Source organism: Ipomoea nil, unplaced genomic scaffold (genome assembly GCF_001879475.1).
Source record: "Ipomoea nil cultivar Tokyo-kokei standard unplaced genomic scaffold, Asagao_1.1 scaffold1043, whole genome shotgun sequence".
Lineage (NCBI taxonomy): Eukaryota > Viridiplantae > Streptophyta > Magnoliopsida > Solanales > Convolvulaceae > Ipomoea > Ipomoea nil.
Window position 1 is genome coordinate 10,223,717 of NW_017617471.1, and position 24,523 is coordinate 10,248,239.

The 24,523-nt window shown below is 34.3% G+C and overlaps 2 protein-coding genes across 3 annotated transcripts; one reads left to right on the forward strand and one right to left on the reverse strand.

Annotated features, from left to right (window-relative positions):
* The first annotated feature begins 16,800 nt into the window (after positions 1-16,800).
* LOC109180989 (carboxylesterase 1-like) lies at positions 16,801-17,960 on the forward strand. The gene has a single exon (XM_019330727.1). The coding sequence runs from the start codon at positions 16,944-16,946 to the stop codon at positions 17,904-17,906; it is 963 nt and encodes a 320-aa protein (XP_019186272.1). The 5' UTR covers positions 16,801-16,943; the 3' UTR covers positions 17,907-17,960.
* Positions 17,961-21,721: 3,761 nt separating this feature from the next.
* Positions 21,722-23,061, reverse strand: LOC109180949 (carboxylesterase 1-like). 2 transcript variants are annotated; one of them, XM_019330674.1, is made up of 2 exons: positions 22,010-23,061; positions 21,722-21,804 (listed from the first exon to the last, which is right to left on the reverse strand). In XM_019330674.1, exon 1 carries the CDS (start codon positions 23,030-23,032, stop codon positions 22,013-22,015), a length of 1,020 nt encoding a protein of 339 aa, XP_019186219.1. In that variant the 5' UTR covers positions 23,033-23,061; the 3' UTR covers positions 21,722-21,804; positions 22,010-22,012. The 2 variants fall into 2 exon arrangements, with proteins under 2 accessions (XP_019186219.1, XP_019186217.1); XM_019330672.1 differs by having other exon boundaries at positions 21,732-21,846; positions 22,023-23,061.
* Between the last annotated feature and the right edge of the window lie 1,462 nt (positions 23,062-24,523).

The following is a 24,523-nucleotide window of genomic DNA, read 5'->3' on the forward strand; positions in this document are numbered from 1 at the left end:
GAGAAACTTTGATCAACACACATAATGTCAGCATGGGCCAAAGCATCAGTAACAGGCCCACCAATTTCATGGGCTTGTCTTTTGCGATTTTGTTCTCCCATCAAGATATCCAAAACCGAAGTATGAGCTGGAAAGGCCATAGGAGCGTCTGCATGGACATTAATGCCAACTGAACTCGCATTAAATGATGATGGGTTGAAAGTCTGACCTTCTTCAACATTCTGAGTATTAACCGTTGGATCAAGCGAGGGCTGAAATGTTGTTTGTCTAAGCCCCTCCTCGTACCTCGTACTCTCCGCTCTGGTTTCCAGAATCGCTTGGTCATCGTCGTTGCCGGCTAAAGTCACCGGTGGCCTGAATGGGAAGGTTGGGAACTCAGGAAGCAGCCAGCGACTATTCAGGGAATTAGAGCGCCGACCAGACGCTCTGAGCTCAGGACCAAAGGGTCTGATGAAACCTTCATCGTTGATATCAAGCTGTTGGGGACAATATTTCTCGGCATGCCCTATCTTACCACACGTAAAGCAGAATGTAGGCAACCTTTCATACTTGCATTCAAGGATTAGACTTTCACCATTAGCCTGCTTGATTCGCACTATCCTTCTTAGCGGTTTGTTCACGTCAATGCTCACTCTGATACGAATGAACGCATTGTGCGTCCCATCAAAGTTGGATATATCGGCCTTAATAAATGTACCCAGGCTTGAACCGATCACTTCCGCCATTCTAGCGTTGGTGAGGGGCTGAGGGATCTTGTGGATTTGAACCCAAAAGTCAGCTCTGTCCAGATTGACAGCGTAAGGAGATTCATTGTTGCCAAGTTTGTGAAGGATAAGAAGATTCTGATCATATGACCAGGGTCCGTCGTCCAGAACACGTTGCATATCCTTGGCATGGAAAAAGTAGAAGACAAACAGGTTTGTAGAGATCTCCTTGGCCACCATACCTCTAACAGGTCTCCAGATTGTAGATAGCGTCTCCTTCATATAGTTGAACTTAATGGATCTTTCTGTAAGAAGAGTGCCGACTAAAGAGAAGACATCGCCAGTAGTTACGGGATTGACCACTTCTTCTCCCACTTGGATTTCCACATCATCGCCTTCGTTGATATGGAGGCCAGCGTACTGAGCTTCGAGCGGTTCTTTTCCTTTGCTGGTGGACGCCATCAGACTAAGGCGACGGGAAAAGGACAAAGGCTCCCAAAGAATACAGCAAACGGTGCTAAAGAATGTAGAGGAGGAGAAGCAGGGAACAATGAGCAATGAACAACCCCCAGGGCCTACAAAATCAACATAAACCAGAATTTTCTCGTAGAAGCGAAACCTAGCACCCCCAACTGAGAGCATAATAACTCCTTCATAGTTTAGTAACTCATTTTTTTTCTTTAAATATTTTCCTTGTTGACGGGTTGTTGGAGACTTAAAGCCTGCCTAACCTTCATCAGTCTTCCTTCACATGCATATTTTCTGCATTCTGATTTGTGACTAGTCACAATCAAAGCTCTCTGAAATGTCTATTTAGTAATTAAGTCTTTGGTCGGTAGTTATACTGCTATAGACAAGTCTCCTTCGGCACATTTGGAAGTAAGGATAGTCCGGCGGTTTTTGGAAATTTTTGAAAACTGAAAAATAGAAAACAGAAAACATGTTTACTAACACAGTTTTCTATTTTGAAAATTGAAAATATTTTTGAAAATTTTTGAAAAATTGAAACACACTTAAAAACTGTTTTTGAAATGGAAAACCAAATCATCTATCATCTATTTAGTTATATGTAACTATAACCACATTACAATGATTACATTCATTATCATCTTATTTTACTTATCACTATCTTCTATCTTTTCCACTCACTTTACTTATTTAAACATAATTTATTTGCTTACACTTTAAAGTTAGACATTATTTACATTATCAAAATTAAGAATTAAACTCTATATAATGTTTTAGATTTTGATTGAACTCAATAGATTATTAGTTTGAATATTTTTAATTATGTTACATTATAATACAAGTTTGGTCTAGATATCGAACATTGAAATCTCACATATATTAGAATTCAAAGTAAAAGTTATATATTCATATACATGTCATTCAAATGAATAACATCCAAAATAAATATTTTAAATATTAACTCAAAAAATATTAATATTATCTCAACAAAATTTTAGGTGAAAACTGAAAAATTAGAAAATAGATAACAGTTTTTTGTTACTAAACATGTTTTCTAAACAGAAAATAGAGAATGAAAAACAGAGAACGAAAATTGAAAATTAGAAAACAGAAAACAGTTTTCTGTTAGTAAACGGACCCAAAAGTCTCAAAATTCAAACGGGTTAGGTTCAAATTAATATTGTTGTTCATCTTCATTTTATGTCGTTATACTAGTGGTATACACGTACATTACGCAACATACCTTACTCAACAAATAATTGATGTATCCTGCGGATGTTGCTGAGGCCTACGAATCCTTATTGGTCTTAAAGTAGCTTGGGATATGAAATTTACTAAGGTAAGTATTCAAAGTGATTCGGCCAATATTGTCAACTGGATTAACGATCCGTTTTTTGATGCCAACCGTGGAGGTACTCTTAATAACCTCATTTTTTAGTGCAAGTCTTTTGAAAAAGAATTAAGAGTGCCAATTAGTGCTATCCTATTTTGAGAGAACAAAATCAAGTAGTGGCTGGCGAAGAATTCTCATTTTCATCTCGATTTGGTACTGTCTTTTTTTGTGCCCAAACACCGGCGATCTCGACGCATGTGTTCACAGGGATTGTATCGGGGCTCCCTATGCCCGTGGTGATTGATTATTGCCTTTAACCCCGGGGCTTCGCCCTTCCTTCTTTGTAAAAAACAAATAATTGATGTAACCAGTTTGGTTGGCGTGAGTCGCCGTGCACTCTTATCCCTTAAAACAGGCCGAAAGTTTGAACTCCTCTCGTATGAAAAAATCAATCTGGCCAGCACTTTACCTTTAATTGGGCCAGCCTGGTGCAAACGAGAATTAGTCTGAGTATGATACAGGCTTAAAGGTGCCTCGTACCGTAGAGTCTGCTCAGGACCTCATGGTCTGGAAAAAAAAAACAAATAATTGATGTATTCTAAATAATAATATGTAAATTATTTTTTTTTTTGGTGAGGAATAATATGTAAATATTTGTTATTACATTTAAATGAGGAAAAAAAACATAAATATAATTCCCAAAAAATGAGGCAATCAAACAAGAGTGCAGAAAAGTATACAATTTATGACATGTACATTTTTTTCAACCAATTATTATTTCACATGTCAAAAACTACTGGATCTCTAAAGTCTTATTAGTCAAGAATTCAATTCGGCTTCTTGTAAACAATTGTTGTAAATTATTTATTTTGATAAACAATTAGCTATGTCGGCCTTACTTTTATCTAAACAAAATAAAATCATAATTATATTATTAGAATTCATGCATAATTCAATCAATTTTTTTAATTTTTTTTTTAAAAGAGAAGATGATGAGAAAGGGAAATATATTATTTTGTTCAATTACCATTTGTGTTATGGCATCCCAGTTACCATTTCAAATTATGAGTGATTATAAGTTCGAACCCTTCGTTGTGTTTAATAGGTTGAGAAAATATGTACTATAGAATCATATAATTTTTTTTCCCGACATAAAAAAACATTCTTCTTTAAAAATTTTGCACTGATATCCTGGTTTTGTTTCAGAATCCACTTTAGTGATATTTTAAACTTTTGCCTGTTATCATAAATAGTAATTAGATATTCAGAAAAACTTTGGTTTTGTTTCTAAAAATTTTTCAACCCTTAACAGGGTGTTTGGTTGGAGGGATTTTAAATTCCATTCCCACTTAATTCCCACCTAATTTCAAAGGCCATTAAATTCCGTAGTTTGGTTGGAGGGAATTGCAATTCCATGGAATTGCAATTCCCCCATTTTCATGGAATTAAAATCCCATGTTCCCTACTGGTATTTTAATTCTTGGGAAAAAAAGATAGTGATGAGTCAAAATTACCTTTTTCCTTTTTAACTTAAAATTAATGTCTAACAACAATAATGGACATTTTTGACTTTATACTACTTATTCCCTTTCAATTCCCATGTATACCAAACATTGGAATTGAAATTTCCAGTAATTTTATTCCTGTCAACCAAACACTGGAATTTAAATTCCCACTTTATTCCTAGTAATTCAACTCCCATGAAATTACAATTCCTTTCCCACATAATTCTCCTCCTCTAACCAAACGCCCTGTAAATGTAGCACAATCAAATCCACTCATATTTAAATATATAATAGGTCCATGTTTGGTAAATTCATAATTGACTTTGTGCAGTACGTGGTTCATCGTTTGTAGATACATGCATGCTATGTTTAAACTAATTTATTTAAAGTTTATAACTTCAGCACCTTAATCGGTGATCTAAGTGGCTGACCGCATAGACCTCGACTAGGTCGCCTAGATGATCGATTAGCTATTGTTTTATTATTTTTTAAATGGTTATTTCACTCAAAACGACATTGTTTTTAGTATTAACTATTAAAGTATTAAATAGTTTATAATTATCAAGTCTTTAAAAATATAAAAATTTTAAACAAATTTTTAAAAAATAAAAAATAAAATAAGAAGTACATGGCCAAGGAGCTATAATGCAAATAAAATGTGCTAAATGTGCAAGTAACGACTCACATAGTACAATAAATAAAGTACACCCGAATAACAATACTAATTGCATCTAAAGATATCATTAGTTGTACCAATGTGAAAGATAAATTACTTGCATTCTATAGTGTAAAAGGTTAGACTTTTAACGGATTTTCCTTTCACCATTTACATCTACACTTGCACTTGTTACTCGCACTTTTACACATGTTACTTGCATTTCAAAATTTGAGTTATTTACAAAAATGCAATCACATTTTTGTTGATAAAAATTGCTTACGATATGTTGATCTTTTTAGATAAACGGCTCCGATTATTTCCTAGTTCTCTCCTATCCTAGAAAGCATTTCTCACAACAGTGCACTTATATAAAAATGCTTTCTAGGATAGGAGAGAACTAGGAGTGCGTAAGTAAAATTAGAGAGTAGAACTTGAGAGTCCAAGTAATTTTGCTTTTTGATGTGTAATCCTATAACATGTACATTCATCCCTAAAAAAGTATAAAAGTTTATAAATAATGTTACAAACTATATTATATTATTACTTCAAAACGTTATGTAGAGTTAAATTAATACAAAGTCATCAGATCATTAATTATAACAAGGTTATGTGAAAAATTACGTGGTTACTTGTTAAATGGCATTAGCATGCATGCGAGCAAAGCCAAGAAAGCTGCTGTGATAATTGATATACGTGTGCAGTTATCAATAAACTTAGCTGTTGTATTGCAGTTCAATGACCTATTTGACCCTTATTCTTAAAATAAATCAATAAAAAATTGAAAACTATAGACAAGATATAACAAGACTCAAAACCTCAACCATCTTATTATGGAGAACCATGTTTATATAATACAAAAGAATGACACTTACAAAGCAATACAATAATGGCTAATAAATAATATTAAAGAATAATAATGTCCACTTTAAAAGGTTTTGTAACTCTCTTCTTGGACATTAATTAAGAAGAAAACCACGCACCCGGTTAAGAGATATACTCCCTCTGTCACATATAATATATTATACATAATAAAATATTGATTAATTCCACCAATTAATTTAAACAATGAAAGTAATTAGTTGATTGATTAGGTAACAATTTCACTCACACGGTAATTCAATTTTAAATTAATCAAATTATTGAACAAGTTTAGTCTTTTGTTATTTATGTACGTTACCAAAAAACTAATTATATAAAATATTAACTATAGTCAAATATTCCTTATTATATTGTTTTGTATTATTTATTTAGTAAGTAAGTCTGTGGTCGGTCCCAAAAGGTTGAATCCACAAACTTCAACGGCCCCTACATCTCGGCCTGAGAGAGCATTTGGGGTGATGTAAATCACGGTGACTCAATGAGACAATGACTCATCAGCAGCCCACACCTCGGTTCGATAGATCATTTACAATGATGTAAATCACGGTGACTCAATGACTCATCAGTAGATAAGGCGAAATGTCGTTGCACGCAAAGGATCTACTCCAAGATTCAAACATTGATCTCTTCTCTCAAATATTGCATATTGAACCAATAACCAGTCGATAATTATACTGCTATACCGCGTAAGCATAGTATTAATTAAATTATTCAATAGCATATAATATCTTAAATTATAGGCTAAATCTTCTTCGGCACATTTGGAAGTAAGGATAGTTAAAAGTCTCAAAATTCAAATTAATACTTTTGTTTATCTTCATTTTATGTGCTTATACTAGTGGTAGGCACGCACATTACGTAACATACCTTCCAAACACAAAAAAATTAATAACGCCTATACTGAAGCTCAGACTCAAACCATTTTAAATGAAAGTCCAACCCGAATACCATTAGACCACATAGTCTTGGTTACACAAAATACCTTAATCAACAAATAATTGATGTATTCTAAATAACAATATGTAAATATTTGTAACATTTAAATGATAAAACAAAACTCGAACATATATATATATATATATATATATATATATATAGTAGAGTTCCAGTGAGAACATATCATTAGGTGAGAACATGAGAACACATCATGTACATTCATCTAATATTTTTTAATGGTATAGATTAGATTAAGTGTGTGCGAACGCGCATTAAATGTGTGCAAATGTGATTTAGTGTGTTTGCACACATTTAATGCGCGTTCGCACACACTTACTCTAACCTAGACCATTAAAAAAATATTAAATGGATGCACATGATGTGTTTTCACGTTCTCACCTAAACACATGTTCTCATAAGATCCTAACTATATATATATATATATATATATATATATATATATATATATATAATTCACAGAAATAGGCAATCAAACAAAAAGTGCAGAAAAGTATACAATCACTCTTAACAATTTATGACATGCAGGGACGGAGCAAAAGGGGGCAGGGGGGGTCAGCTGCCCCCCTCACTCCACCCCCACTCCATATATAATCTTTGTATGTATATGTATATATAGTATAGATTTTAGTATTTGTATAAAAAAAATTAGCAAATGTTAACAAGTAAGAAGTTAGATTAGTTGGTGAGGCATGGGTTTTTTAAAAGGAAAGGTCTTGGGTTCAAATCCTTGCATTAACATAGTATTACATATTTTTGAGTCCTTCTCCTACAATGTGTTTTCTATTCAAATTATTTTATCAAATTAATTATGTTTCATATTTTGTTATGAATGTTTATATAAAAAAAAATAAAAATTCTTAGGTAATTTATTTATTTGTTTTTTAAATTATCTCTTCTGTTTTAATGTTTCACTTTTACTGGAAAAAATTTCTGAATCCGTCCTACTTCTTTGCCCCCCTCAATCCAATTTCTCGCTCCGTCCCTGATGGCATGGACATTTTTTTCAACCAATTATTAATATCACATGTCAAATATGGCCTTACTTTTATCGATGTTATAATTTATACAATTGTATATGATTACACAAACATAATTTATATTAACATTATAACCTTATCAAAATTAGCTCTTATATGATTTAGAAGATAAGACAAAAACTTGTTTGAGATTTTCTATGAGATGGGTTGACTTGTAAATAATTTGGTGCGTAAGTATCACAATTTTAGTTATAAGTATTAAAATATTTATCATTAATAACAATCAATTTTACCCTAAAAAATTACAATTTAGTATATAAGTATTACAATATCTATCATAAGTAACAATTTATTTTTAATTCAAATTGGCATTAAACTGTATACTATACAATAAATATTACAATTTTTTATAAGTAAACATTTCACATATAATTATTACAATATTAACATTAGAATTCAATTTTATAATTATCACAATTTCAATTATGAGTATTATAATAGTTATCATGAGTAATAATCATTTTATTCTAAACATTATATCATAATTTCATATATAAATATTACAATATCTATTATAATCAACAATTTATTTATTTCAAATTAGCATCAATTTTTCATATAATAAGACCAATGAGTTTCTTATCTTGGAACTGTCGGGGAGTGGGCAACCCCGAGACAGTTCAAGTGTTAGTGGACCTAGTCCACAAGAGGAAGCCTGTTTTAATTTATCTTATGGAAACTCTAGCTAACAAAAACAAACTGCAAAGAATAAAAAATAGATTGGGCTGGCATGGGTGCTTCACGGTGGACCCTTTGGACCGTGGAGGTGGGCTTGCTCTTTTATGGAAAGAAGAACTTTCAGTCTCTGTTACAAGCTACTCCCCAAATCATATTGATACTGTAATCCAACTTCAGCACAACGACATTAATTGGAGGTTCACCGGGTTCTATGGCATGCCGGAGAGTTCAAGAAGGTCTGAGTCGTGGGATCTCCTGACAAGACTTGCGGCAAGAAACGATCTTCCATGGCTTATTATGGGAGATTTCAATGACTTGCTCCACCAAAACGAGAAGAGAGGCAGGCACCCTCACCCAGACTGGTTGCTTAGAGGTTTTAATCGTGCAGTCCATAGTAGTGGCCTTCATGAACTGCCTTTTGAAGGGTACCAATTCACTTGGGAGAAGGGAAGGGGGACTCCAAACTGGGTTGAGGAGAAACTTGACAGAATTTTGGCATCAGATTCTTGGTTTGAGAAATTTGATAGGGCTCGGGCCTTCTCCGAAGTGGTTCCCTCCAGTGACCATATTCCACTTTTTGCTCTGCCCATTCCCACTGTTAAAAGGTATCGTGTTAGGAGGTTTCGATTTGAGAATATATGGATTAAGGAAAGCAGTTGTAGAGAGTTGATGTGGTCTTTTTGGGAGGAGTCCAGAGGGGACGACATATCAGTCCGCCTAGAAAGGTGTAGTAAGGCTCTGTGGAGATGGGGCAAAGACCTTACTAAGGATTTTAATTCTAGGATTGAAGAATTCAAGATGAAGATGAATTTCTTGAAAGGCAAACAGGACCAGTGGAGCATTCTGGCCTTTCGTGATGCTCAAAAAAATTATTTAGCCACCTTGAAACAACAAAGTGATTTTTGGAGGCAAAGGGCCAAAGTTTCTTGGTACAAGGAAGGTGATGCTAATACTAAATTTTTTCACAATGTTGTTCGAGGAAGGAAAAGGGCCAACAATATTCAGAAACTTCAGGATAACAGGGGTGTTTGGAGACATAAGGGTCCAAATCTGCATAGACTCATCAGAACGTATTTCATGCATCTGTTCGCAAGTAGCCCGGGGGATCCTGCGTTAGTTACAGATCATATAACTCCTAAGGTGTCCACGGCCCAGAATTCAGCGCTTCTTCGTAGGGTTGTTTTAGAAGAGGTTAAACAAGCCGTCTTTAGCATGCAACAAGACAAATCACCGGGGCCCGACGGTTTCAACCCGAGATTCTTTCAAGCTTATTGGGACATTCTTGGGAACGATCTGCTGCATCTTTGTGACACTGTTTTGGCGACGGGAACACTGCCATAGGGCATAAACCACACCCACATTGTTCTTATTCCAAAAAAGAACATTCCGGAGAAGATGGGAGACTTAAGACCGATCGCCCTTTGTAATGTCACGTACAAAATAATTTCCAAAGTTATTGCAAATCGCCTGAAGCCTCTTCTTAATTCCCTGGTGTCTGAGAATCAATGTGCTTTTGTTCCACAAAGGCTGATCACAGATAACATAATGCTCGCGTTTGAGACCCAACATTTTCTGAAAAGGAAGACACAAGGGAGAGATGGGTATGCAGCGATCAAAGTGGACATCTCTAAAGCTTATGATAGAGTAGAATGGTCTCTTCTCAAAGCTTTGTTGCTTAAACTGAGGTTTGCCGATAATTGGGTCAGATTGGTTATGCAATGTGTTTCTACTGTCTCCTACAGTGTTCTTCAGGACGGTGAGGAATTGGAATCTATTCTCCCTAGTAGGGGGCTTCGGCAGGGGGATCCTCTATCCCCATATCTTTTCATTCTACTAGCGGAAGGGCTAAGTGCTATGATCAGGAATCTGGAATCCCGAGGCATTATTCACGGCATAGCGATTGCAAAGGAAGCCCCGAAGATATCACACCTCTTCTTCGCGGATGACAGCTTCTTTTTTATTAAAGCGAATCAACAGGAGACTACTGCTCTCAAAGAGACTCTGAATTGTTATGGAAAGGCATCTGGACAAATCATCAATTATGAGAAATCTGCAGTTTCTTTTAGTGCCAATGTCAGCCAACATTTGAGGAACCTAATCATGAACATTCTGCAAGTCAGTCCGGAAGGAGTGGAAGGAAATTACCTTGGCCTCCCTTCGATCATTGGCAGGAATAAAAGGAGCATTCTTAATTTCATTAAGGATCGTATTATCAAGAGGATGCAAGGTTGGACCAATAGGTTCCTCACTAGAGCAGGCAGGGAGGTTTTACTCAAGAACGTCATCCAAGCAATTCCTTTGCATGCCATGAGTCTTTTCCTCCTACCCAAGGAGCTTCTCAGCGAGATTGAAAGGGCCATGAACTCGTTCTGGTGGAGGGGTGTTTGTGACGGCAGGCGCGGCATTAATTGGAAGAAATGGGATCACCTTACTATTCCTAAAGATTTGGGTGGTCTTAATTTTAGAAAGCTAAGGAATTTCAACATGGCTATGATCTCAAAACAATATTGGAGATTTCTACAGAATCCTTCCTCTCTTGTAGCTAGAGTTTATAAAGCCAAATATTTTCCTAATTGCTCTCTTTTGGTAGCTAAGAAGGTTGGCAGTCCGTCGTTTATCTGGAGTAGCATCATTGAGTCTCAGGAAATTATCCATAACAATTGTAGGTGGAGAATTGGAGACGGTTCTTCAGTTCAAATCTGGGGTGATAAGTGGCTGCCAAGTCTGACTGACCCAAAGATTCAAACCCCACCTTTCCCCCTCCTTGAAGATGCACCAGTTTCAGCTCTTCTTAGGGAAGATGGTTCTGGGTGGGACGAGAGCATTATTCGTGATATATTCTGGGAACGAGATGCAAATCTTATATTAAGCATCCCTCTCCCTCTTGCAAGGCGGAATGATTGTTTGATATGGAATGATGACCAGAAGGGAGTGTTTACTGTCAAGGGGTGCTATAAGGCATTATCTCCACAACTGGACACCAACCTCAAGAAGAAGTGGGCGGCCATCTGGAAGCTCAACTTACCCAGGAAGATCAAAGTGTTCATTTGGCAAGCCTGTACCGATTGTCTCCCTACTGCTAACTGTTTGCGTGCCCGACGTGTAGATTGCCAGTCATCATGCCACATGTGCTTATCTACTGTGGAATCCACAGTTCATTTATTCACCAGCTGTGCGTATGCAAGGGAGTGTTGGAGTCTCACAGGTTTAACAATCCATACTGGTCTTTTTGTTTCATTTGCGCAGTGGGCGGACCATCATATTGATTCTCTGGATAAAGATCAATGTTGCTTGCTGTTCGTGATATGCTGGAAGATTTGGCTAGCAAGAAATGATAAGTTATGGAATCACAAAAGCACTTCTAGCAGGAGCCTTGTTGAGGGAGCCAAACATTTTTTAGCAGATTGGACGTCCACCTTGGAGAGCAATTCCAGTGTTCCCAGATCAAGTACTCCTCCAGTTCAGAAATGGGAGAAACCGCCGCCGGGTTACTTCAAAATCAACACAGACGCAGCTGTTGACATTACCAGGAACCGGACCGGATTGGGATGGGTGCTTAGAGACGATCTTGGCCAATTCTTGGCAGCTGCCAGCATACCATGCAGTGGAGTTCCAACACCAAAAGAGGCGGAAGCAATGGCTATTAGGGAAGCATTAAGTTGGGTAAAGAACAAGGGGATTCACCATATTCGAGTTGAATGCGATGCGCTTCAGGTCATTCAAAGTCTGAATCAAAACCAAAGCGTGTCTTCTTGTGATCTTGTTCTTCTTGATGTTAAAGATATGCTTCGTTCATCTGTTGACGTTGCTATCTATCATGTTTATCGTACTGCGAACAGTGTAGCCCATAACTTAGCTAGGGAGGCCTGTTCTATGTCTGTGCGTCAGGAGTGGGAGTTGTCTCCTCCGTCTTTCATTGTTAACGAACTTTATGTTGATTTGAATTAATGAAAATTTGGTTTAGTTTCAAAAAAAAGTATAATGATTTCTATCATAAGTAACAAGTAACTATCTTTGATACATTTCATGACAGATTGATATCTGTAAGATGATTTCTCATCAAGTGTGAGTCCGTACATAAAAACTATGACATCCTTCACCCCCACTAATAATGTTATCACGCAGACAGCTTATGAAGGCAGATTTTTGTTGTCCCACATCGCTTCTCATTGAGGGAGCGCATGCCTGTGGCGCCTAATAAAATAATAGGGCCGTGAACCATGACACTCATACCTTTCTCGGCCTTTTGGCTAAGATCAAGTGTAGTATCTGTTCTTATCAGTTTAATATCTGATACGTGAGCCAGTGGCCCACACGATATTAACTTTATTTTTTGAGGGGAAGGCCTGCTAAGGTAGCTTGCTACCTGGGTCTTCAAGCGTCGCCCAAGCGTTGCACTGCTGCTTGGGCCTGGCACACCTCACCAATATTCAGTTTAAAGATTTATAAGCCCGCTAAGAAGTTTCAATTATTCAAGGTTCCTGGTCCAATAACAACAGTGTATTCTTCCAATCAATATAAATGGATCATGGCACATCTTAGGTGGACTTGTAAAATATAAGTTAACATATTTATTTACGAATGACTAAATGATTATCCATACTTATCACAAGAAATCTAATTTAGTGATTCATAATTAAGTACAAAAGATAAAATTAAAATATAATATTTTTTCCCTTTAATTATGTTGGAAGTAGCATTTTCAATTCATTACTTACAAATTTTGTTAATATTAATAATTTATTTTTAATTTTCTAAATATTAAAGGACAAATTGGTGATTTTGTAATATTTTTGTGTATTATTATATTTTGTTAGAGATGTAATTTTTTATTTACTATATATATAATGATGTTGGTTGTAGATTTAGTGGAAGTGGAGTGGATGTGATAATTATCTTTATTAGTCTTTAGATGAAGCAAATAATGAAAAAATATATATTCTCTAACCTCCACCAATTAGTAGCCAATTCACTTAGGAAGATTGACTGCAGTCTCTAACATTTGTTATTAGTCAACCACATAAAAAAAAGGAGCCTAACAAAAATGTTGCATCATCATGCGCAATTTAAGAAGCAAAATAATTGAAAGCATTTGAAGTACACATGAACTCACTCAAGACATTTATATAAAACATTTTAAGGCATTGTTGGTAACATAATTAACTTATTAATCAATTTTGACTAGTATTAGTTGTTTGATTGGATTAAACAATCAATATAAATGTTTGATTAATTTAAATTTTGTAACAACTAACTTATTGCTCCAAAACAATAAAATTCAAAAAGCTGCTCAAAACAGCTTTTTTTTTTTTTTAAAACAATATTTTGAGAACAAAATCATTTTACATGTAATCTGCTATAGGCTAGTTTATCAAACATCTTTCTTTGATTTGTGTTACCTAGTCGTCTGGCTATTTGTAGTTGTTTAGTTCTCAATTTTTAGGTACATCTATGGGGTTGTTGTGAAACCTATCGCTATTTATTTAGTCCATCATGTATACTAGAATAGCCAACTTAGTCCCATATTTATATATGTGATTCTATTTAATTCCTAAATTGTTGTTTGGTGGTCATTTCAGTCTTTCACCTCATATAACTATTTTTTGGGGGAGTAAATTAACAATGATGGATGAGTAAATATGTAAACTACACATCAGTTTCTTCCCAAAGCACACATCAAATAATAAGTGGAAAAACAAATTTAAGTCAAAAGCACCAGACAATAATTTTGTTTTCTTTATAAATTCTTTTAAATACTCCTTAACAAACAAAAATAATCTTGTGTTAATCATTTTCAAAATGATTAAGAACAAAAATAATCCTGTGTTAATCATTTTGAAAACATTTATCTATAGATAAATGTTTTCAAAATGATTAAGAAAAACAAATATATATATATATATATATATATATATATATATATAAATATATATATATATATATATATATATATATATATATATATATATATATATAAAATCCTAAATATTAAACAATATTAATTTTTATAGGTATTGATGTAATTGGTAATCTAATTTTTATTTATAAGTTTAAGGAGTTCAAAATTTAATTAAAAATTTCAGTTAATTGAAAAAAAAAAATCGATTCGGTTATTAGAACTTTCGGTTCGATTAATGGTTAAAGGGCTAGGAATTTTGGTTAATTCGGTTCAGTTAACTAGTATGTACATATTTTTTTTTCACTTTATTACTAGTATTTTCTTTAATTATTTTGAAAATATTTTTCTATAAGATTATTTTTATTCGTTAATGAATATTTAAATAAATTTATAAAGAAAACAAAGCTACAACCTGATGCTTTTGACTTAAAATCTAATTTTCACTTATTTGATGTGTACTTTGGGAGGAAACCCACAAATTTACATATTTATTATTCCATCACTGTTCATTTTAAGATATATTTGAAGTTGGTGACTAAAATGACCACTAAACAAATAATTTAAGGACTAAATTATTTCTAAAATTATATAATTGAAATTATTTCTAACTTAGTTTAAACTTAATAAAGGTCAAATAACCACATAAACTATTCTGAATTATACAATTAGCTAGCTATAGTCCATCGTTATGCTATGGACCCGTGTCCAGCATGCATGCTGGACACAGTAACAGTGCCGTTAGTGACACTGTTCTCTTCCATTTAAAAAAAAAAAAAAAACTTCAGACCACTTTGTTAATTATAGAAATATATGCTCATAATTTTATCACTATATGTTCATAATTGTAAGTTCATAATGTCAGAGCTCTATGTTCATAATTGCATAACTGTACATTCATAATTGCATCACTGTACATTCATAATTCTGTAACTGTACATTCATAATTTTCGAAACTCTATGTTCACAATTTTAAAGCTCTATGTTATTTTATCACTATATGTTCATAATTGTAAGTTCATAATTTCAGAGCTTTGTATTCATAAGTCCATAACTTACATTCATAATTCCATAACTGTACATTCATAATGCCACAAACGAATAACGTCGTTAACACCGTTAACGGCGAGACAAAATTAATTAATTTATTTTTTTTTAACTAAAAGGCCACATTTTCCTTTAAAATGATGTCGTTTTAGACTCATTGTGAACATGAGTCCACAACATAATTTGCGAGCTATAGTACCCTGGGTTTAAAAAGTCCAATTCGACACTTAACTTCTAAGAATGAAATATTTTTTTAAGGCTCCATCAGCCCACATGAACTCATTAAAATCGTGCATCCAAATATGTTGGCAAATTATGCTCTGGACCCGTGTCCACATTGAATTGTGGACACGGGCCCAAAACGACGTCGTTTTAAAAAAAAAACGCGTCATTTAGTTAAAAAAAAAAAATTCGCGCGTGTTTTGCCGTTAACGGCGTTATTTTTTTTTTTGATTATGAATGTACAGTTATGCCGTTATGAATGTACAGTTATGCCGTTATGAATGTACAGTTATGTAATTATGAAATTATGAACACAGAGCTCTAACATTATGAACTTACAATTATGAACATATATTGTGATAAAATTATGACCATGGAGCTTTAAAATTGTGAATATAGAGCTTCGAAGATTATGAATGTACAGTTATAGAGTTATGAATCTACAGTTATGGAGTTATGAATCTACAGTTATGAGATTATGAATCTACAGTTATGGAATTATGAATGTACAGTTATTGATCGAATTATGAACAAAGAGCTCTAACATTATGAACTTACAATTATGAACATATAGTGATAAAATTGTGAACATAGAGCTCTAAAATTGTGAACATAGAGCTTCGAAAATTATGAATGTACAATTATGGAGTTATGAATGTACAGTTATGACGTTATGAATGTACAGTTATAGAGTTATGAATGTACAGTTATAGAGTTATGAACGTACAGTTATGGAGTTATGAATGTATAGTTATTAACATATAGTAATAAAATTATGAACATATACTTCTATAACAAAGTGATCTGAAATTAAAAAAAAAAAAAAAAAAAAGGAGATAACAGTGCCTAACGGCACTGTTACCCGTGTCCAGCAAGCATGCTGGACACGGGTCCAAGGCATAACGATTGAAATATGTTTTATCCCCTTTTTTTACTTGATAATACCATTTGGTGTCTTCAAATCTAGAGAAGAAGGAGCGAAGAGGCTGCCTTCATCATTTTTTTTTTTTTTAAAATAACTATACTTTAACCTCTAAATCTGAAAATAAAGGGTTGGAGGAGCCTTCTTCGTCTCTAGACTTTTTATGTCTCTAGATCTAAAGAAAAAAACCAGAAAATTAAAAAGCATGACGATTGACGGTAGACCATGACTGTCTTTAATGTTTTTTTTTTTTAAAAAAAATTTTAATTTTGTATTTTTATTTCATAATATTGGCTTTAATTTTTTTTTTTTTAATATTGTTATTTTATTTATGCAACAACACGTCAATCGCCACATTGGGATGAAGCTAGAAGGTGCAGGGTGCCAATTACTTGATTCTAAATCATTTAGGTTAAACCATTTTAGACTAATTGAATATTACTTTTTCTGGGATCATTTGAAATTGCTCAATATTAAATTCCTGACGAGAATCATGGCGTTGAACAAAAACTATAGATATAATACTCTTTAATTAGAAACTTCTTGGAACTTGGAAGTGGGTAATTATTTAGACTTGATTTCTACTCATTGCCACCATCTTCTCTCTAAAACTCACCCAATTTTCCAAAGTGCAGCCATGGATCCCAAGCTAGTCGAAATCTACAGCACCATAGGTTTCGCATGCAACCCCGATGGTTCCCTCATACGTCAACGGGAAATCACCGCCGACCCAACCACCGGCGTTGATCCTTCCTTAGTTCTAACCAAAGATATCTCCATAAACCAATCCAAGAACACTTGGGCTCGAGTTATCCTACCCCGCCAGGCGCTTGATTCTCCGCGCCAATCCAAACTGCCCCTCATACTCTTCTTCCACGGCGGAGGATTCGTCGTGGCCGGCGTGGACGAGCCGAGCTTCCAAGATTTCTACCGCGCTATGGCCACTGAAATATCCGCGGCGGTGGTCTCCGTCTCGTACCGCCGCGCGCCGGAGCACCGGCTGCCGGCGGCGTACGACGACTGCCTGGAAGCCCTGCACTGGGTCAAAAACACCGACGATGAGTGGCTGAGAAATTCCGTTGACTTCTCCCGATGCTTTATCATGGGCGAAAGCGCCGGCGGGAACTTAGCCTACCGCGTGGGCCTACGCGCGTCGACGAGCTCTTCGGAGCTGAAGCCTTTGGAGATCAAAGGGCTGATATTACACGAACCATTTTTTGGGGGGAAGGAGAGGGCAGGATCGGAATTAAGATCCGAGAATGACAAGGTGCTTCCATTAATGGTGACCGATGTGGTGTGGGAGATGGCACTTCCACTGGGCGTTGACCGGGATCACGTTTACTGTAATCCAACGGTTGAGATGAAAGCAAATCCCGGCATGTTTGACGAGGTGAAGCGTCTGGGGTGGAAGATTTGGGTGTCGGGTAGTGAGGGAGACCCGACCATTGACCGGCAAGTGGAGGTATTGAATTCGTTGCAAAATATGGGCGTGAAAGCGGTGGGTCGGTTCATTCAGGGTGGGCGACATGGCATTGAGCTTTCTGATCCACCCAAAGCTAAGGAACTGTGCATTGCAATAAAAGACTTTGTAGAATCCTAAAAATCTTCCCAAATCCCAAATATTGCTGCTGAAATTAAACTTTAGAAGTTTACTGCACATTCCAAATATGATGTTTAGTTCAAGTTATATAAGATAACTAGTATTTGTTCCGTGCGATACACCGAAAATATGTTATAAAAATATACTCTATATGAGGTTTATTCATATATAAAATTTTTGTTATTTAATAATTATTATGTGTGCCTATGATAAAATTATGAACATAAATATATTTACAATTAAAATAATATTTAAGGTGGGTGATTACTACAAATCTTAAACTATATTAAAAATTTAGTACATAGTATTTAATATTACAAAATTTTAAGAACTTAGTAAACTATAATAGTAATTGAATTACAATTTTAGAGTCACCACGGATCAAAATTTTTAGACCTTTAAAATTTCTAACTCTAGATGTAGCAACATACAATTGATCTTTAAAGACCAAAATCACAATCTTAGTTCGAGCATTGATTTTTTCTTCCAAATACTATCGAATTAAGTGTGTAATCAATAAAAGATGAGAACTAATAATTCGAGAATTATAATCTTAATGTTACTGAGCCTACTTCACGTCAATCAAGTTGGAGAGTGTTGTTGGATAGTATCCGATGAATCCACAAATAACACATCTTTGTCTCCGTAGTTCTCAATATGCACATCAACAATCTTAAATATTAGGCCGCCTAGCTATGCCATATATTAATTTCAAACTTATGAACTTGGGGTTGCATGCAATAAAAAGTATATTTTAAATATACTAAGGGTACATTATATATGTATGTAATGTAGTTTCAATATAAAAATAATGTATTTTTAATATATTAAAAATGTATTTGAAATTCATGATCCATACAATTATGTGGACCATCATTCACACAATAATTTACAGTAGAAATTGAAATATAAATAAATATAATAAATAAATGAATAAATAAATAAATAAATATATATATATATATATATATATATATATATATATATATATATATATATATATATATATATATATATATATATTAGAAACTATCAGTTGAATTATTATCATTATTATTATTGCAATTATTATTACTATTATTATTATTATTATTATTGTTGTTGTTGTTGTTGTTGTTGTTGTTGTTATTAGAATTAACAATATTATTATGGTCTTGTGAAAATTAAATGTTGATTATCACCATTTAATTTTCACAAGACCATATGGCTTTACTATATATAGGATTAATATTATCACGTTATTTTCAGGAATGTTTAGTTCAAGTTATATAGGATAATTAATGTTATATTGTTTGAGAATATAAAATTTTCATGTTTAATTCAAATTATGTAATTTTTCTAAAAAAAAATGTAACATAATTTACGCAAAAAGTTTTTAGCTATTGAAAGAGAATGTGAAATACCCTTTAATTTCTTAGATATTCTCGCATTTCCTTATCTTATTACTAATTTTAGATTTTTGGCATTTTAATCAATTTGTCTTATTACCATTACCTTATTTACATACTTCAGTTTAAAACCGAACACAGTGACCTAACATTCTCAGCAATCTAACATTCCCACCAATCTAACATTTCCTAACATAATCTACAGTATAGAAATTATGAAAATGCTCAAATCTATAAAATTATAGGACCGGCCTTCATAAAATCTATACTGTAGATTTATAATTTCTAAATCGTAGATTCATATAGTAGATTCATAATTTCTATACAGTAGATTCATAATTTCTATATTACAGGTTCACAATATCTGTACTGTAGATTCGTAATTTATGTAGTGTAGATTCATAATTTCTAAATTGTATAGTTATCAAATTATAAACATATAGTTCTGTGATTTGTGAATACAAATTAAAGTTCAACAATTGGATATATCAACATAGAAAATTATGAACATATAGCTCTATCACATGTTCACAAACCTAATACTGTAGATTCATAATTTCTATACTGTATATTCATAATTTAAATACAGTAGATTCATAATTTCTAAACTATGCGATTGTGAAGAGAGAAACGTCGTTAACAACGTAACAAGTGAAAAACAATTTAAAAAAAAAAATTAGAACAGCGTCATTTTCAACCAAAACGACGCCGTTGTAGAACTATGCCCACCTTGCAAGGTGGACACATGTCCACAACAGAATTTGCCACCAAATACCATACCATGCATCTAAACTAACTCATCCTTTGGTTATATTTATGTAAATTTAATATTTATAAGTTGACTATGTATATACAAATGACATATACATACAATATATAAAAATGGATGGGGTGGGGAGTGGGGGCAGCTGCCCCTACTGCTCCCATTGTGGCTCCACTGGATGGAATTGATTAAAGGTGTCATGCCAAGCCTCAAGCTAAGGAAAGTATGGTGGTAAGTGCCAAAAATGTTATATTTTGTGGGATATTTTGATGACATGTTGTGCTATAATTAGAGTGTTTTGAGCCTATTATATGTTTAGAATGACTTATTTTGCATAAGTTGAGAATTATGGCTAATTGTGGTTGTATTTGTGCATTATAGGAAAACAATGCCATTTTGAAGACATTTTGGCGACGTTCTGTGTTTTTTTTTTTAATCATATATCAAGCTAGGAATATACAAATGAGGTGATTCAAGTGACATTAGAATGTCATCTTAAAGAGATAGTACTTTCATAGAGACCACAAAGTCTAATTCAGACATCTTCAGTGTCTTCTGGAGGAAATAATAGTACGATCGTACTTCACTCGTATGGGAGTTAGCCGATGAAATGTCTCATGTAGTAAGGTTGCTATGAGAGTAGGATTTTACTACTTGATAGGCCAAATAGACCACGAGAGTAGCTTTGGCAATAGAAACATCTTTCAAGAATAATGATCAATGCATTACATTACTTCTTATACTCAGGGAGTGACTTCTTTACAATTACTTTTTGATTTACTTTCACTTGTTACTTTGATAATACTCTACTTTTACAATTAAGTCTTGAGACCTAGCTTCCTACTACTCTTAATTACGCACTCGTGCTTAGCCGCGCATTGCTTAATTCTCATTCACCACCTTTAGAGAACGGTACGGCATCCCCGGGAAGCTAGCTTCACATTTCCAAACCTTCTTTCCATTGCATCCCACACATATTACGACTATCATATGGATTGAGTGAGGAGACATGCATGGGCATTGCCTAGACGTTGGGAATCACCATTGTGCCCGATGACAGTATGAGGGAGGGCATTAAAGTGACTCCAAATGTCAAGCATGATGTGCACAACCATGAGAAATGTGTGAACTTCAAGGTACGTATAGTACCCTTGGAGGAGGTGATTGAAGATACAAGGGAGAGTGAACAAGAAACTCCCAATATTTGAAGAATTACACACCCAAGAGTTGTGAAATCAAGAAGGGGGATATGGAGATGAACTTGAAGGTGTGAATGATGAAGGGTAGAAAGGCAAGACAAGGAAGAGAGTGTGGAGAGTGAAAAAGAAGAGGTTGAGAGGGAAAGAATAGAAAAAAGACCAAGGGAATGATAAGATGGTAGACAATGAAGATGATGGTAAAGAAGGACACCTTGAAAGAGATTTGGATCAGATGAGGATGTACAAGACGAAAATCAAGAAGGGAATCAAAGTTCAAAGCACTACATACCTTGATGACACAAGTGAAGAAAATGGTGGTATTAGTCTTGTCTGTTGTTTATTTTACCTTACATTTGTTGTGAAGTGGGTGATATACACTCAATTATTTGAATTTTTTTTAAAATGGACTCTTACACCGTTTTGAGGATTGCATACAATCCAAATAGGTTTATATTTCTTGCATATTCAAAACATATTTGATAAAGGTAGGAAGAATGACATGCCATTCTCCATGTTATATAAAAGGGCGGCCTCCAAAACAACAATAACGTACGTGAGGGAAACAATCCACAGTAAATAATTAAAATGATGAGTTCTACTATATAGACTCCCAAAATTCTACTCCCTCATTTATACTCCCTGAAGTGGCAAGTCAGGATTAATTATTTTCATCATATGGGTCCACAGTTTACATCAAGAACATGTGAGAGGGAGTACAAGTTGAAAGTTTAAAATGTAAGTACACCAAGTATTTTCTTAAAATGATTCTACGAATTCTTTTATCGCAATGCACAGTTCCTTAGCTTTGGGTGGATCAGAAAGCTCAATCCCATGTCGGCCACCCTGAATGAACCGACCCACCGCTTTCACGCCCATATTTTGCAACGCATTCAATACCTCCACTTGCCGGTCAATGGTCGGGTCTCCCTCACTACCCGACACCCAAATCTTCCACCCCAGACGCTTCACCTCATCAAACATGCCGGGATTTGCTTTCATCTCAACCATTGGATTACAGTAAACGTGATCCCGGTCAGCGCCCAGTGGAAGCACCATATCCCACCCCACATCGGTCATCTTCAATGGAAGCACCTTGTCGTTCTCCGATCTTAATTCCGATCCTGTCCTCTCCATCCCCCCAAAAAATGGTTCGTGTAATATCAGCCCTTTGATCTCCAGAGGCTTCAGCTCCGCAGAACTCGTCGATGCGCGAAGCCCCACGCGGTAGGCTAAGTTCCCGCCGGCGCTTTCGCCCATGATAAAGCATCTGGAGAAGTCAACGGAGTTTCTCAGCCACTTGTCGTCGGTGTTTTTCATCCAGTGCAGTGCTTCCAGGCAGTCGTCGTACGCCGCCGGCAGTCGGTGCTCCGGCGCGCGGCGGTACGAGACGGAGACCACCGCCGCGGATATTTCAGTGGCCATGGCGCGGTAGAAATCTTGGAAGCTCGGCTCGTCCACGCCGGCCACGATGAATCCTCCTCCGTGATAGAAGACTATGAGGGGAAGTTTGGATTGGCCTGGAGAATCAAGCGGCTGGCGGGGTAGGATAACTCGAGCCCAAGTGTTTTTGGATTGGTTAATGGAGATATCTTTGGTTAGAACTAAGGATGGATCAACGGCGTTGGTTGGGTCGGCGGTGATTTCCCGTTGACGTGTGAATGAACCATCTGGGTTGCGTATGAAACCCATGGTGTTGTAGATCTGGACTAGCTTGGGATCCATGGCTACACTGGAAAATTGGGTGAGTTTAGTTAGAAGATGGTGGGCTGGGTGCATCTTATCTTATGGGAATGGGTAGAAGTCAATATATTGTTGTCGTTAACAGCTTTACGTCCACTTCAATTTTAAATAATATTAAACTCCCACTTAAAAAGAATTGTTGGGAAAATGGTGAAATAAGCTCTAGAATTTTACCTAAAAAATTATTTTTTCTTTGAAAAATCTAAAAAGTTAATTAAGTGATTAAACTTTTTAAAGTTACAATTAAAGGATTAACATCTTATCTTATCTTACTCTATATAATAGCAAAATGTTTTTGCTATGTCATTTTCCCACCTAAATGAAATGACATCATTCCATGGCCATGGTATAACCTTAATTGCTAGATTAATTGTAGATTAATTGTGGTTATTAATCACTCTTACTCTATATAATAGCAAAATGTTTTTGCCATGTCATTTTCCCGCCTAAATGAAATGGCATCATTCCATGGTATAATCTTAATTGCTAGATTAATTGTAGATTAATTGTGGTTATTAATCACAATGAGTTTTAAATGTCTTGGGAAAAAATAAAGAATCATTTATTTACTGTATATAGTTTAATTTATTAATTTTAAATTATGTTATATATATATATATATATATATATATATATATATATATATATATATATATATATATATATATATATATATATATATATATATATATATATACTAGTTTTTTTTACGCGCTTTGCGCGAATGGGATAATGCCCAATAATTATTTTTAAATAAGTTCAAAGTATATCAATGCAATATTATATAGGAGATGTTCATGCATAGGTAAATAAATGTTGAATTTGTTTATTTAAATCGGTAATTTAAAGTATATAAATGTAATATAATATATGAGAGATTGATTATAATTGTCACTAAAATAAATGTTTGCAACTTTGTAATAACGCTAGTTTAAATACTTAGTCTTAAAGCGATAGTTTAAATAAATACTACTTTTGGTTTAAATTTCTCTAATTCTTCTTAATTCTCTTTTGGGTAGCATTGTTATTGTTTTCATCTTCAGTACATGTCTTTTTTTTTTTTTTTTTTTTTTTTTTTATTGGTAGTGTGTCATGTGCAATTAGGTTACTGTTAGCAGCATAGAAGGATTCATCATGCAATGAGATTATGGTATAGGAAGTTTTAGATTTGCCTTGTTGTGTATATGACTGAGATTTTAGTTGTAATATGAACTCTTTAGCGAACAAACACCTATTGATATTCAGTAGTGATAGTTTTTTTCCTACATGTTTCATGTATTGTGAGATGTGTGTCGTAGGTTATTATGTGAAAGTATTAAACAAAATATTAGTATTTATTATATTTGCATAAAATACTTGGTAAATAAATATAAATAAATAAATAAATAAATAAATAAATAAATATATATATATATATATATATATATATATATATATATATATATATATATATAACATGTTTTGTATTATAACTTTCACTACAAGAAATCTGTCATTTCCCGACGAAAATTTTAACGACGCTCTAAA

Excerpts from the sequence above, each read along its gene's own strand:
- LOC109180989 (XM_019330727.1), top strand. The coding sequence starts at position 16,944 with ATGGATCCCAAGCTAGTCGAAATCTACAGCACCATAGGTTTCGCATGC.
- LOC109180949 (XM_019330674.1), bottom strand. The coding sequence starts at position 23,032 with ATGCACCCAGCCCACCATCTTCTAACTAAACTCACCCAATTTTCCAGT.